The sequence below is a fragment of the Canis lupus genome, chromosome 23 (assembly GCF_003254725.2).
Source record: "Canis lupus dingo isolate Sandy chromosome 23, ASM325472v2, whole genome shotgun sequence".
In the NCBI taxonomy this organism is placed as follows: domain Eukaryota; kingdom Metazoa; phylum Chordata; class Mammalia; order Carnivora; family Canidae; genus Canis; species Canis lupus.
The window spans coordinates 12668182-12685109 of NC_064265.1; the positions used below are offsets into that span (position 1 = coordinate 12668182).

At 40.9% G+C, this 16928-nt stretch overlaps 1 protein-coding gene across 2 annotated transcripts in view; it reads right to left on the reverse strand.

Moving 5' to 3' along the window:
• The window catches only part of GPD1L (glycerol-3-phosphate dehydrogenase 1 like), a 109661-nt gene that overhangs the window by 73257 nt on the left and 19476 nt on the right, over positions 1 to 16928 (reverse strand). For both annotated transcript variants that reach the window (XM_035704755.2, XM_025461094.3), the window contains exons 3-4: positions 11133 to 11273; positions 9385 to 9523 (exon numbers count right to left, since the gene is read on the reverse strand). In XM_035704755.2, coding sequence (XP_035560648.1) covers positions 9385 to 9523; positions 11133 to 11273 — 280 coding nt within the window. The remainder of the gene's footprint in view (positions 1 to 9384; positions 9524 to 11132; positions 11274 to 16928) is intronic.

The window sequence follows — 16928 nt, forward strand, 5'->3', positions numbered from 1 at the left end:
TGTGATCTTGTGTAACTCATTCTTCATCTGTAAAGCAGGGGATGGTCTGAATGACACCAGAGGTTCCTTCCTTGCTCTGCTAGCCTGTGATTTTCTGGAGTCTCCATGGATCTGTTTGTGAATAGAACTAGTCCCCTTCCATGAAGAGGGGCTCCAGAGGAGGGCACAGAGATTAGATAAGCTTTTATCTTCATAGGAATGATCCCAAGTCGCTGGCGAGTTAGGAACCAACTAAAAAGGACACTATTATATGGTATTGAAAGAGCATGAGCTTGGAGTCAGTCCCGTTCCAAATCTTGCGTCTACTGATGACCAGCTGTATAATCTTGGGAAAGTCACTATGACTCCCTGAATCTCCATTTTCTTAGTAGACCCTATAAGAAGTTCTGTGGATATATTTTTTTAACTTTTTAAAAAGTTTTTAATTCCAGTGAATTAACATACAGTCAGGATTATTTAGTTTCAGGTATACAATATAGTGATTCAGCACTTCCAACCAACACTCAGTACTCAACATCAGTGCCCTCCTTAATCCCCACCACCTATTTACCCATCCCCCACCGACCTCCCCTCTGGTAACCAGCAGCTATAGTAAGAGTCTATAGTAAGAGTCTGTTTTTTGATCTCTCTTATTTTTCCCTTTGCTTGTTTTTTGTTTCTTAAATTCCACATGACTGAAATCATGTGGTATTTATTCCTCTAATTGACTTATTTTACTTAGCATTACATTCTTTAGTTCCCTCCACGTTTTTGAAAATGTTAAGATTTTGCTCTTTTTTATGGCTAAGATTCCATTGTACGCATACACCACATCTTCTTTATCTGTTCATCCATCACTGGATACTTGGGCTGCTTCCACATCTTGCCTATTGTAAATAATGCCGCTATAAACATAGGGGTGCATATATCCCTTTGAATTAGTTTTCTTATATTTGGGGGGTAAATACCCAGTAGTGTGATTGCTGGATTGTAAGGTAGTTCTATTTTTAACTTTTTAAAAGATTTTATTTATTTGTTTTAGAGAGAGAGCAGGGAGCAGAGGGAGTAAAGAATCTCAAGCAGACCGCATCAGCTCAGCATGGAGCCAGATGTGGGGTTCAATCTCACAACCCTGAGATCATAACCTGAGCCAAAACCAAGACACTTAATGAACTGAGCCACCCAGGTGTCTCCTATTTTTAACTTTTTGAGGAACCTCCCTCTTGTTTTCTGCAGTGGCTGCACCAGTTTGCATTCCCACTTGTTGTTTCTTATGTTGTTGATTTAAGCCATTCTGACAGGTGTGAGGTGATAGCTCATTACAGTTTTGATTTGCATTTCCCCAATGAAAGTAATAACTGAGTATCTTTTCATGGGTCTGTCTGTTGGCCATCTGGATGTCTTCTTTGGAAAAATGTCTGTTCAAATCTCATTTTTTCAATTGGATTATTTGGTTTTTGGATGTTGAGTTCTATAAGCTCTTTATATATTTTGGATACAAACCCTTTATCTGATATGTTATTTGCAAATATCCCCTCCCATTCTGGTTGCCTTTTTCATTGTTTCCCTCACTATGCAGAAGCTTTTTGTTTTGATGTAGTTCCAATAGTTTATTTTTCCTTTTGTTTCCCTTGCCTCAGAATACATATCTAGGAAGAAGTTGTTATGGCCAATGTCACAGAAGTTATTGCCTGTGCTCTCTTCTAAAGGATTTTTATGATTTTAGGTCTCACATATAGAGGTCTTTAGTTCAATTTTTTTTTTGTGTATGGTGTAAGAAAGCGGTCCAGTTTCATTCTTTTGCATATTGCTCTCAGGTTTACCCAAAATTGTTTGTTGAAGAGAATATCTTTTTCCCATTGGATATTCTTTCCTGATTTGTCAAAGATTAATTGACCATATAATTGTGGGTTTATTTCAGGACTTTCTATTCTGTTCCATTGATCTACATGTCTATTTTGTATTAATACCATACTGTTTTATTCCTGCTTTGTAATATAACTTGAAGTCCAGAATTAAAATGCATCCAGCTTTGCTTTTCTTTTTCAAGATAGTTTTAGCTATTCAGGATCTTTTGAGGTTCCATACAAATTTTAGGATACTTTGTTATACTTCTATAAAAAATGTTGGTATTTGGATAGGGATTCCATTAAATATGTAGATTGCTTTGAGCAGTACAGACATTTTAACAATATTTGTTCTTCCAGTCCACGAGCATGGAATGTTTTTCCATTTATTATTATTTTTAGAGCAATTATAAATGGAATTGCTTTCAAATTTCTCGATTTCCTTATTGTTGGTGTATAGAAATCCAACAGATTTCAAATCTTCTCATTTTTTCAATTGGATTATTTGGTTTTTGTATCCTACAACTTTACTGAATTCATTTACCAGTTCTAGCAGTTTTTTGGTGGAGTCTTCTGGGTAATCTCTATGTAGTATCATGTCATCTTGCGAATAGTGAAAAGTTTTACTTCTCCCTTTTTGATTTGATGCCTTTTATTTCTTTTTTGTCTGACTGCTATGGTTGGACTTCCAGATTGTGTTGCATAACAATTCCAGTGGTGGAAGCAGACATCCTTGTCTTGTTCACGATCAAAAACTCAGTTTTTCCCCATTGAGGATGATATTAACTGTGGGTTTTTCACAAATGGCCTTTATTATATTGAGGTACATTCCCTCTAAAGCTACTCTGTTGAGGGTTTTTATCGCGCATGGATGTTGTACTTGGTCAAATGCTTTTTCTGCATCTATTGAAATGATCATATGGTTCTTATCCTTCCTCTTATTGATGCGATATTACACTGATTGATTTGCAAATATTGAACAGTCCTTGCAACCCAGGAATAAATCCCACCTGATTGTGGTGAATAATTTGTTTAATGTATTGTTGAATTTGGTTTGCTAGCATTTTATTGAGAATTTTTGCATCTATGTTCATCAGGGATACTTGGCCTGTAGTTCTCTTTTTAAATGGTATCTTTATCTGGTTTTGGTATCAGGGTAATACTAGCCTTATAGAATGAATTTGGAAGTTTTCCTTCCTTTTCTATTTCTTGGAATAGGTTGAGAAGAATAGGTCTTAACTCTTCTTTAAATGTTCGATAGGATTCACCTGTGAAATCATCTAGTTCTGGACCTTTGTTCACTGGAAGTTATTTACTGACTTAATTTCTTTGCTGATTATTGCTCAAGTTTTCTACTTATTCTTGTTTCAATTCTGATAGTTTATACGTTTCTAGGAATTTTTACATTTCCTCCAGGTTGTTGGCATATAGTTTTTCATAATATTCTCTTCTAATTCTATTTCTGTGCTGTTGGTTATTATTTGTCCTCTCTCATTTGTAAATTTATTTGTCTCTTTTGTACTTTTTCTCGGTAAGTCTGGCTAGAAGTTTATCAATTTTATTGATTTTTTTTCAAAGCACAGGCTCCTGGTTTCATTGATCCATGCTATTGGTTTTTTAGTTTCTATATCATTTATTTCTGCTCTAATCTTTATTATTCCCTTCCTTTTGCTGGCTTTAGGTTTTGTTGGTTGTTCTTTTTCTAGCTCCTTTAGGTATAAGGTTAGGTTGTTTATTTGAGATTTTTCTTGCTTCTTGAGGTAGGCCTGTATTGCTATATATTTCCCTCTTAGAATCACTTTTGCTGCATCCCAAAGGTTTTGCACTGTTGTGTTTTCATTTTCATTTGTTTCCATATGTTTTTTAATTTCTTCCTTGATTTCCTGGTTGACCCATTCATTTTTTAGTAGCATGTTATTTAACCTCTATGTAGTTGTGGTCTTTCCAGATTTTTTTCTTGTGGTTGACTTCTAGTTTCACAGCACTGTTGTCAGAAAAGGTACATGCTGTGATTTTGATCTTCTTGTATTTGCTGAGGCCTGTTTTGTGGGCTAATAATACATGATCTATTCTGGAGAACATTCCATGTGCGCTTGAAAAGAATGTGTATTTTGCTGTTTTAGGATGAAATGTTCTGAATATATCTGTTAAATACATGTATTCCTGTGTTTCATTCAAACCCATTGTTTCCTTGTTGATTTTCCATTTAGATTATCTGTCCATTGATATGAGTGGGGGTGTTAAAGTCCCCCTACTGTTATTGTATTACTGTCAATTAGTTCCTTTATGTTTGTTACTGTTTTATATATTTGGGGGCATAAATATTTACAGTTGTCCTTATCTTCTTGTTGGATTTGTTTCCTTTATGATTATATACCATCCTCTTTGTCTCTTGTTACAGTCTGTTTTAAAGTCTATTTTGTTCTGGGATGCCTGGATGACTCAGTGGTTGAGTGTCTGCCTTCAGCCCAGGGCGTGATCCTGGAGTCCCAGGATCAAGTCCCACATCAGGCTCCCTGCATGGAGCCTGCTTCTCTCTCTGCCTGTGTCTCTGCCTCTCTCTCTGTGTGTCTCTCATGAATAAATAAATAAAATCTTTAAAAAAGATAGAGTCTATTTTGTCCAATACAAGTATTGCTAATACAGCTTTTTTTTTTTTTTTTTTTGACATTCATTTGCAGGATACATGGTTCTCCAATCCTTCACTTTCAATCTGCAAGTGTCTTTAAGTCTAAAATGAGTCTCTTGTAGGCAGCATATAGATGGGTCTTGTTTTTTTTATCCATTCTGACACCCTATGACTTTTGATTAGAGCATTTAGTCCATTTACATTCAAAGTAATTATTGATAGATATGTATTTATTGCCATTTTATTACTTGTTTTGTGGTTGTTTTTGAAGATTTTCTCTCATTTATTGTTTTTATCTCACGTTTTGCTGATTTTCTTTACTGATATATTTGGATTTCTTTCTCTTTATTCTTTGCATATTTATTAGTGGGTTTTGATATATGGTTACCATCTGGTTTATACATAGCCTCACAAATGAGCTATGGATGTTGACGCACACAGCAGTCTATATTAAGTTGGTGGTTGTTTAAGTTTGAACATATTCTTTCCTCTTCTCCTCCCTACGTTTTAGGTGTATGTTGTTATACTTTAAAACTTTTCATGAGTTCCTTGACTGATTTTTTACAGAAATATTCATTTTTACTGCTTTTGTGTTTCCTACCTTTATACTCTCACTTTTGGTCTCTCTTTTCTACTCAAAGAGTCTCCTTCAATATTTCTTGCAGGGCTGGCTTAGTGGTCATGAACTCCTTTAGTTTTTGTTTGTCTGGGAAACTATTTCTCCTTTTGAGTGACAGCCTTGCTGGATAGAGTATTCTTGGCTACAGATTTTTCCCACTCAGCACTTTGAATATATCATGCCACTCCCTTCTGTTGAAAAATCTCCTGCTTGCCTTATGGGTTTTCCTTAGTAAGTTATTGATTTCTTTTATCTTGCTGCTTTTAAGATTTTTTAAATCACCTTATTTTGCAAATTTAATTATGTCTTGGTGTGGGTCTGCTTGTTGATTTTTTTAAAAGATTTATTTATTTTAGAGAGAGAGAAAGAGAGAGAGGAGAGTGGACGATGAAAGGGGCAGATGGAAAAGGAGACAGAGAATCTTAAGCAGACTTCACATTGAGTGCAGACCCAGACGTGGGGCTCAATCTGATGACCCTGAGGTCACATAACCTGAGCCGAAACCAAGAGTTGGATACTTAACCAACTGTGGCACCTAGGCACCCCTGCTTTTGTTGATTTGGGTTGGAATTCTCAGTGCCTCCTGGATCTGGATAGGCTTCTTTCCCCAGAGTATGGAAGTTTTCAGCTATTTTTTTTTTTTTTAATTTTCTTCCCTCTTTTCTCTCTCTTCTTCTAAGACTTCTGTAATAAGATTATTATTACATTTGATGGAGTCACTGAGTTCCCTAAGTCTATTCCCATTTTGCATAATTCTTAGTTCTCTTTTGTTCAGCTTGAATATTTTCCATTATTCTGTCTTCCAAGTCACTCATTTGTTCCGATGCTTCTTCCATCCTGCTGCTCATTCCATCAAGCACATTTCTCATTTCATTTACTGGGCCCTTTATCTCTGCTATGTTATTCCTTATCACTGCATGGAGGATCTCGCTCGTGTCTTTCATTCTTCACAAGTCCAGTAAGTATCCTTATGATGAATTTTTTAGATTCTCTATCAGGCAAGTTACTTGTATCTATTTTGCTTAGGTCTCTGGCCATGGTCTTGTCCTGTTCTTTCATTTTCATTTAATTCTTCTGCCTCCTCATTGTCTGCCACTCTGTGTCTGTTTCTGTGCGTGAATAAAGTCAGCTATGTCATCTTCTCCTGAATGTAATGGCTTTATGAAGAGGAGGTCCTGCAGTGCATGTCCTCTGTTCACCAGAACCTGGCACTTCAGGAGAGCATCCTCTGTGTGTTGCTTAACTCTGTTGACATGTCTGAGTCACTTTTCCTTTCAGTGCAGTTGTCTTCACTGATTCTCTGCCTGTTGTGGGCTGTGCTTACTCTCTGTGGTGTTAGTGAGACCCAGGCAGGCCAGGGGATAGTACCCACTGAGGAACTTGGGAACAGGGTGATGTTGTTCACAATATTTATGTTGGGCCTCTAGTCCTAGGCCGGATCCCCCAAAGTGCCACTGTGTCTGGGAGCTGCACATGGGATGGCTGGGAGTGTAAAGCTGGGCACAATGTGGGATGATGGCTGAGTGTAGCTGGGCTCAGTGCATAATGGTGGCTGGGGGCATGTGGCCTGATGTGGTGGCTGGGCATGGTGCGAGATAGTGGCTGGGGGCATAGAGCTGGGTGTGATTTGATGGCTGGGTACTGTGGGAAGTGGCAGCTATACAATCAGTGGCTGGGCAGGGCATGCACACAGCTTTAATAAAATGTGCCCTGAGCACTGGGCATAGGCTGTAAGTGTCTGTGCAGCCTTGCTTTTCACAGGTGGCTCTGTGTTCATGTTCGGGGTTGGGGGCAGAAAATAGTACCTGTTGATTCCCTCATTTTCAGAGAAGTCCTTCACATGCTTCACAATTAATATGATCAGATCTGTTTCCTTTTTGCCCCCAGTATTGTGTAAATGGCTGTTTTTATGTTGCCTCTCTGCTCAGGCTGCTGTCTCCTTAAGAGCAGTGACCCAGGGGCACCTGTTGAGCTCAGTGATTGAGTGTCTGCCTTCGACTCAGGGCATGATCCCAGAGTCCTGGGATGGAGTCCTGCATTGGGCTCCCTGCAGGAAGCCTGCTTCTCCCTCTGCCTATGTCTCTGCCTCTCTCTCTCTCTCATGAATAAATAAATAAAATCTGTAAAATAAATAAATAAATTAGAGCAGCAACCCAGCCATCACTTGTCCTCTAGGCTCACCCAGTGCTAAGTTAGTTGATCTCCAAAGTTCCAGGTTCCAAGTCCCTCTGGTTTTACAAACTCACAAAATTCAGCCCCTCTGGTTCTTAAAGCCAAATATTATGGGGACTAGTGTTCCCATGTAAGCTCCCTGGTGCAAGGGCTCGAGGGTTTGAGGGCTTGTTTCTCTGTCATCTCCATGTACACAGCACCCTCCTGCCTACAGGCAGCCTCCCTCTACCTTTCTGACCTTCCTAACCTTCCAGATGCTGCTGCTTCTCTTTATTTAGCTTTGGAGTGTTCTGTCCATCTTTGGATCACTCTCTAGTTTGTTGACTTGGATGTGACTGATACCTAATTGTAAATACGGGATGGCATGAGCTCGGGATCCTCCTGCTCCACCATCCTCCCAAGCTCCAGAAATTACAATCTTAGTTCTAATTTCACACTTTCTCATACTGTTTGAATCTTCTTACCTATGTCTGTATATATCATTTTTATAAATATCAACCTGAGTTGAGTATATTTTGTTTTCATTATATTATTATTTTTTAAAAAGATTTTATTTATTTATTCATGAGAGACAGAGAGACAGGCAGAGATATAGGCAAAGGGAGAAGCAGGCTCCCCATAGGTAGCCCAATGTGGGACTCCATCCCAGGACTCTGGGATTATGCCCTGAGCCAAAAGCAGATGCTCAACGGCTGACCCACTCAGGCGTCCCTCTTCATGATATTATTTGTGATACCTCTGTTCTCCCTAAATATTATTTCTCAAAAGAAAAAAAAAAGCTTCAAGTGCCCAGATATATGGGATTGTTGGTGGAATACTATCCAGCTATGAAAACATTATGTTGACCGACTTTGCAAGTTGTTTGTTATACATCAAGTAAATAAAGCAATTATAGGGGCGCCTGCGTGACTGAGTCAGTTAAGTGTCTGCCTTTGGTTCATGTCTGGGATCGAGCCCCATGTTGGGCTCTCTGCTCAGCAAGGAGCCTGCTTCTCCCTCTGCCTGCCTCCAAGCCCCACCGCTTGTGCTCTTTCTCTCTGTCAAATAAGTAAATAAGATCTTTTAAATTAACAGATAAATAAAGCAATTATAAAACAGTACATAACTTAAATATAAATAGTTTGCACTCATAGAAAAAAATAATGGAAATTAAATGAAACAATAAGAAATGGTTTTGATTATCCCTATTTTCCACAATACCTATGCAATTAAAAGTAAAAGCGAAAAGCAAAAGAAGTAAAAATGTCCTAACTTGCAGGCATGTGTAAGAATCAGGAGTTACCTTTCCCCCATACATGTTATCTTATTCAAGAGAGCCTGATCTCTCTCAGAGCTCTCCTTTTACAAAGCTGCAAGGAGAAATCATTCACATTGCTGGTATGTTTGGCAAGGGTGGAAGTAAGTTCTGGAGTGGAAATAAATTTAAGCTTTTGCAAAGCATCTGCAAATATAGCGATATTACTTTTTTATCAGTCTTTTATTATGGTACACAGGCACATGAGAATTCCAAAGGCCCTTTTGAAAGAAGTGGAAATCTTCACAACACCGATATTGTATAAGAATTGAAGAGCTTTCTAATTTAGGAACCAGGATGGCCAAGTTCATGCCTGGGTTCTATATTGGCTAAATGACCTTGGGGCAGGTAATTTACTGAGTTTTAGATTATTCATCTGAAAATAGGGATCATTCCCACCAATTTTTATTGTCCTAATATTTAGTAATATGTGCTGCCAAAGCAAGCACATTCCCACCAATTTTTAGATTACACTGGGATCCAGTGAAGATCCAGATACTGGCATTTGTGAGTTTAAAAAAAAAACAAACCCTGGGCTTTCTAAAGCCAGCACAGCCCCATAATCACCTGCTTCTCAGTATAAGCAACTTTCCATTTTTGTGTTTAACCTTGCTAATTCATTATAGGCTCATAGTATGTCAAAATGGTCCCCTGGCCTTGACTTTCATTCTGAAGGCTGCTGAAACACTTCAGTTCCACAGAATGACCTCCTTACATTAAATCCCCACCTCACTGAATAGCCATTGAGGAAGATTCCACTACAGAAAATACCAGAAATCAGCAATGTACGTTGTAAAACAATGAATGCCCAGGCTCTCAAGACTCCCCCCACAGCCAGCCTCACCAATGGTGGTCTCACAGAACTTCTCTGCAGCCACCTCACTGGCAATGTTGGCTCCCATGAGCACGCTGACGTCAATGCCCATCTTCTCTCGGATGATGTCAGAAATGAGCTTCAGCCCCTCAGGACCCTCGTCTATGCCCTATAAGGATGTCAACAAGTTAGGGGAAAACAAAGCACCAAGTGAAAGAGGCATGACATAGTTACTTTGCTACTAATGTAGATTCAAGCACTCATTGGGAATAGACTTGAAACAGCTCTTACAAGAGTAACATACATACCATGTCAGTACTATTGAAAGAATAACAATAAAATGAAAAGAAAATGAACACGTAACCACCTGGAACATGACCTATACCACTGAGGTCCCATGTGTCCCCCACTAAGTTCATCCTCCTTCTCATTACTGGTGCCCACCTCCACTAGGGTGAACCACTATCCTGAAGGCTGTATGCACTGCTCCCTTCTGTTCTTGACCATTTTGCCACATAAAAGCTATCCCTACACAATATGTTAAGCCATCATGCCTGCTTTTGAAAGCCTGTAAGTGAAATTGTACCATTCATCTGTAAGGTACTGTTTGGTGCTACATTATTATCTTAGAGATTCACCCATGTGGCTGCATGAATATTCTGGTTCATTTCTATTTACCACTGTGTAGTATTCCAAAATGAAAATCCATTACTCATTTATCCATTGTATGTACAAATGACATGTGAGTTGTTCCAGTTTGCTTTCATAAACATTCATCTATGAACCACTTGAGAACAAAGGCTCTCTAGAGGGTTCTTAACCTTTCCTATGATGTGGCCCTCACCTGGGCAATCTGATGAAGATTTATGTACTCATTCTCAGAATTTCATATGCATAAAGCAAAATGTATGAAATGACCCAGGGAGCCAATCATGTTGAAACATAATTATCAAAATGTTAAGAAAACATATATACCCAAGTTTGTGACAAAATGATATATGTACTGTTTTATTAATGCAATTAGAAAAAGATGATTTGGCAGGTTTAACAATTACCATAATTTCAAGGTCATGATCAGTATAAATGATACCTTGAGATAACTAGAGCCATTATAAAGTGGCATGAAAATACCTGGGACTTCTATTGACAACAGGGCCACAGGTGCTGCTAATGCTACTGTTGTCGCAAGTCTGGCCTGTGGCTGCCACTCATGTAGGACAGCAATGCTCATTTCAGTTAGAGGTTACAATGAATAAAAATGTAAATTTTCTCCCCACTTTTAAGTCCATGAACCTTCTGAATTCTGTCTAGGGACCTGTGGGGGTGGTTTGTGGACTTCCAGTTAACAACTTCCTTTAGGGAGTACACTACACCCAGGAGTAGAAACTAATGAGGATGCATTTTCCAGCAACACAAACCAGTGGTGACTTCCAGAACACAGGCTGAGACCCATGCCCTGAACAGGTTCTTTCTGACAGCAAGGCTCATCGTGAAGAGTCATCCTCACATCACTGCCGCTGCTAAAACCCACCATGATAGAAAGCACCTCCCTGCCTGAAGTTGAGCTCAGCTAAGCTCCTGGGACACGCGTTATTGATTAAATTCCAGGCATCTTAAAAAAAAAAAAAAAAAAAAAAAAAAGAACCAGAAAACAGAAAAACTGCCATCACCTCCCTTTCAGCTCCTATTTCCAACAGATGGAAGTGAGAGGAAATAAATTTTCCCCCATAATCAACATCCAGCAAGGCTTTTCCTGCCTGAGGTCACAAGCCAGCTACCTTGATGAGGGTGATTCCCAGCGCGTCCTTGGGCACTCTCCCGGTGAGTTCATCACAGATTCTGTGAATGAATTGGTGGGGGATGACAAACACCAGTAGGTCTGCGTCCTTCACGGCCTCGCCGAGGTTTGGGACGGCGATCTGTAATGAGCAGGAGGGAACAGTTATTACTCCTCTGCCAGATTTGCCTCTCCTAATGATTTCATTAACTGGCCATTCATCAGATGCCTACTGTGTGCAAAGTCCTGTGCAGAGAGACAGGAAAGGGAAGTGTGGGGCAGCCTGGGTGGCTCAGCAGTTTGGCACCATCTTTGGCCCTGGGCATGATCCTGGAGACCCACGTCGGGCTCCCTGCAGGAAGCCTGCTTCTCCCTCTGCCTGTGTCTCTGCTTCTCTCTCTCTTTCTGAGTCTCTCATGAATAAATAAATAAAATCTTAAAAAAAAAAAAAAAAAAGGAAAGGCAAGTGTGCTATGCGTGTGCTCCACCTTCCCCTTTGGGACCCATCAGAAGCTAGGAGGGTCCTGCCTCCGTTGCTCGCCAGCAGCGCAAGTGACTTAGCTGCTCTATGCCTCAGTGTCTCTGTCTGTAAAAAGGAGTCAATACTGTGTGGGTTGTTCTCTGTTGCTCTCCTAATTCCCCAATTCATTTTCTGCCCTTCTCTGCCCTGTTTTCCCCAGTGAGCTGCTTTCTGTGGACTGTTTCCCCTGGGGGCTCTTGCTCCCTGCCTTTCAGTTGGCCTCAGCTCCACTGCTAGGATATCCAAGGTGGGTGGAGAGATCTGCCTCATGGGGCCATTCTAGCCCAGGCTCACAGAGGTGCTGGCTTGACTTCATTCTAGTTATACCTCCTGACAGGCAGTCACTCTTCCATGTCTCTAAGCTCTGGTCAGGCTGGTTTGGTGACATGAGTCCATCCCCTTGCCCTTTCAAGGGTGGTTATGATTTCCTGCTATTGCTAAACTCTGGGCATGTCAGGAAGCCCTTTCTGTTCCCTTGACTCTGCCCACACCTCTGTAAACAGTCCACACTAAAATCTGCTTGGTAAAGCACTTGAGAGTGCTGTCGTGAAGAGTAAGTGATATGTACTCAATACATGTCAGCTCTTACGGTGATTTTTTTCCTTCATATAAATATGAAGATGGGTTTTAGAATGTAACATGGGCAGACACGGGGCACATGGTCTCTCATACACTGCTTGTTGCCCAGTGTCCGTTGTCCCCTTCCTCCTCAGCGTGAGAAGCCTCAGTATGGGGTTAGACTCAGAAATGCCCAGAAAGAAGGCTACATTCCTCAGCGTTTCTTGCAGCTGGGTGCCCCATGTGTTTAAGTTCTGACCAGCTGGCCATCAACTGAAGTGCTGTGTGTGACTTGGGGGGTGGGGGGGATGCCCCTGAGGCCTTTTCTCCTTCTTTTGCCAGAGGGACTGTAAAGAGATGATGGCTGGAGTTCTGAGTCACCTTGGACTATGAAGAGGAAACCAAATGCTGAGATGGCACAGCAGGAAGGTAAAGAGTTCCTGACACCATTAACACATCATCAACATGACAGAGGTCTTTTACAGGAGAGAAGGAAAAGCAAACATCTAGGTCACTGCTATAATAGGTTTTCTGTCATATGCACCTGAACCAAACTGTAGCTGAGAGAGCTCCCATTAAGCATTCCCAAATGGTTCCCAAAATGAAGGGACTGGAGGAAGATTCTTTTTTGAGGAAGTCCTGCTATGTGCCACGGGTACATCATTCAGGGTGGCTAAGCCTCCTAGGAAAGCTAGTTTGGGTGTGGTGATGCAGACCACAACTCCTCATCGAAATTCCTTCTCACCTTCCTCCATGATCACAGAGCCGAAGGTCAGTCACTGATCACCTTGCCAGGGACTGCATTTCCCAGTAGCCCCTGCAGTTACACAGGCCAGGGACCAAGTTTTCATCAACGGAACGTGAGAGGGAGCAGTGCTCACCACTTATGGCCCAGAGCCCCTAAAACAGCACGCTGCCTCCTCTGCACTTTCTCTCCCCATTTTCTATTGTCAAAACCAGACCTAGGAGATGGCACAGGAAATGAGGAAGAAAGATGGCACCAAGCATGGCAGTGTGAAGCAAAGTCACTAGACCACTGGTATGGGAGAGGGAAATAAATCCTTTTCTCCTGAAGTCACATGATTATTATGTCTCTTCTTTTATCTTAGCCTATTCTCTTAACTAATACATGTGGTAAGAGTTACTCCCCCCTCCCTCAAAAAATCCCCCAGGGAAATCTATCTAGAATTATTTCATCCCCTTATCCCTTTGATTGGGATGGACGACTTCTATAATTTACCACCCAGCCTGGATTCTCCTTCTTTTTGGCAAAAGTGCCCCCTAAATTTCATTTCAAAAGCGACCGCTTCCCCTTTTTAACCATGGAGTTTGGGTTGGGTCAGCTCCTACCCTCCACAGATGGCAAGGTGCACTAAGAAGATGTTTGTGGAGGCTTCTTAGTGACAGTTGCTTCCTTACTCTTCTCCAGTAGCTACTGGGTCTTTTCTTGAACAGTGTGGGATGATGGTGTGACATTTGAAACAGCTGCAACCATTTTACAAATGTGAGGGGGAGAACCTAGTCCTGCCCATAGGCTCCCTCATGAACAAAGCCAACTTTGTGGAAGGCAGAGCAAGGAAACCAAGGAAAACACAGGGCCTCGTGGACTTCACTGAAGCCACTGGTTCAGGCTGTGCCTGAAATGAGCCCTACCTGAATTTTTAGTCATATGAACCAAATCATTCCCTGTCTTAGTTTAAGTTGGTTTAAATGGCAGCATAATCATTCTCCATACAGCAGATCATGACCCAAAGCTTACTGGCACTTCCCTTATTCACACTCCCCAGCGCAGGGGAAAAGTTGTTTTCCTCTTCAAAGGAGATTCTTGGATTAGTAATCTAGGCCAAGCAGCCATAGGTGGCAAGGATGTGTCACCAAAACTCTACCTGCCTCCTAGTTCCCTCACAGTTGGAGATCCTACCTCCACCAAAAAAAGAAAAAAAAAAAAAAAAGAACACTTTCTTACTCTATTCCATTACCCTCCTGATGTCAATCCCCAGCTACATCATCCGTTACTGGCAAAACTTTTTACATTCTTATATATTTGCCTGTGATCCACCCAGTCCCCTCCCAGCCTTTATGGAAACTCTGACCCCTCATTTTACATTGGATAACTAACTAGCCCTGCTTAGGTGGGGGATTTCTGCTCTGTACACACTCATACAAAACCTGACAGCCTGAATTTTAGTTAAAATCTTTTTTCTCCTCTAGATCCGTTTCTCCTCTTCCCCATTCATCCCCAACACACACACATGCACACACACACACACACACACACACACACACACACACCTTTTTGCCCCCTTGGGGTATTTCCCAACATGGTGAAAAGGAAAAGACATCAGAACCAAAGAGAAAATATGGAAAAGATGTACGTTTGAGCTCCATCTCTGCAAGTGATCAGCTATGTGACCTTGGATAAGTGACATATCTTTGCTCACCTTAATCCCTTATATATGAAGGGAGTACAAAAATCAATTTTCCTATCCAGCTACTTTATAGAGCACTTTCAAATTAAGTAATGTAAATAATGACAGTGCTTCAAAATGATATTAAACAAATGAAAGAGATTACCCATCAGAAAAATCTACCTGCTTCCTACAAATTCTTACCTTTTAAAGAGTCTGTGTCCCATTTTTAAAAACATGCAAGGAAGCTGCCAGCTGGTCTGGATTTCCTCCTGTCTCTTACATTTCCTTCTTCAATAAATCAAAGAACCTGCAGTTGGTTGGGAACATGACGACTCTCCAGGACAGTATGACTGGGGACTCACTGTACATACAGACGTCCTTCTACTCTCCTTGTTGGAGTGCTTGGGGGTTAACCCACAGAGGCAATGTGTAATATGAGCTGTATTTCTATGGTGCATATGGTCCATTCACAGAACACTATTTCTCTTATACAGTATCAAACGAGATCTCCTCAACTAACTCAGTAACTGGAACACCCTGTTTGGGAATAAAACCTTTAGCTCAGTCTTTGCCTATCTTTCACTCTGAACAAAATCAAGACACTGCTTTAGAAATGTTGACCTAGGGAATCCCTGGGTGGCTCAATGGTTTAGCACCTGTCTTTGGCCCAGGGTGTGATCCTGGAGTCCAGGGATCGAGTCCCACATCAGGCTCCCTGCATGGAGCCTGCTTCTCCTTCTGCCTGTGTCTCTGCCTCTCTCTCCTCTGTGTCTTTAATGAATAAATAAATAAAATCTTTTTTTTTTTAATAAATAAAATCTTAAAAAAAAAAAAAAGAAAGAAAAGAAATGCTGACCTATTTCACATACTTCCTGTCAGAATCTTTCTGAGGGTGTCCACCATTAAAGAACCTGAAATACATTGGGAAAGACAACTCAGAACAAAAGGGCTTGTCTTTGGAAGGCAAGGAAGATAAATAATCAAGTCAGAACTAAGGCATCACAGTTGATCCACTTAAAGTTCAGATTTTCAGGAATCCAGGGCTCTTGGCCCAAGGTTTTTGTTATCTTTTCTAAAAGATTCATTTATTTATTCATGAGAGACAGAGAGAGAGGCAGAGACATAGGCAAAGGGAGAAGCAGGATCCTCACAGGGAGCCTGATGCAGGACTCAATTCTAGGACCCTGGGATCACTCCTGAGCCAAAGGCAGACACTCAACCTCTGAGCCACCCAGGTGTCCCTCTTGGCCCAAGTTTTTATACACACACACACACACACGCACACACACACACACACAATCATTTAAAACAAAGTTGGTAAATGCACGTGGAGAAGCCTAAAGGTTCTTCTGCATCCCCCCTGGACTAGTTATCACTGTATAATAATATATGGACACCTTGGCCTAGCTTGATCACCAGTTAGCTAACTGGAGCACCAGAGGTTACTTACCTGCATTCTCGAGGGAATGAGTATTTAGATCAAATACAACAGTATCTGAGTAACACACATAGCAAAGTAGAGGTTCAAAAATATTACAGTGCCCTCCTATTCTTCTAATCTCAATTTTGGCCAAGAGCATAGGTGAAATTTACGTCCTTGGCTCTATATTCAGAAAAATGATCCTCAGATACAGACAACCTTATCTGATGAATCTTATGTAACATGAGGGTGCTTTGAGAGAAACACAGCTGTGAAACACCTGGATTCCCCAATACTACACCAAAATATAAACTGATTGTGGGGGGAATCCCTGGGTGTCTCAGCAGTTTAGCACCTGCCTTCGGCCTAGAGCATGGTCCCGGAGTCCCGGGATAGAGTCCCACGTCGGGCTCCCTGCATGGAGCCTGCTTCTCCCTCTGCCCCCCTCTCTCTCTCTCTCTCTCTCTCTCTCTCTCTCTCTGTGTCTCTCATGAATAAAAAAATAAATAAAAAATAAAAATAAAAAAATAAACTGATTGTGTAGACTAGTGGTGCCCAAAGTGTGGTCCTGAAGCAACATCATCACCAGTAACTTGTTAAAAATGTAAATGTGTGGGTGTCATCTGAGACCTAATGAATCAGAAACCCTCAGATAGACCCAGTAATCCCCATTAAGCTCTCCAAACTATTCTGAGGAGCATTTAAATTCAAGAAGCAATGGTGACAATGAGTCCTCTAACAAAAACCAGAAAGCTAAACCCAGGGAGGAAAGAGTTAACACTGAGGCTTCTACTGACCTGATATTCTAATTTTCAGAAGCTTTCAGCCAAAATTAATAGTTATTACTACAACCCTATTACTCAAAAGTTAAGTGGCCATTTTTTAAAA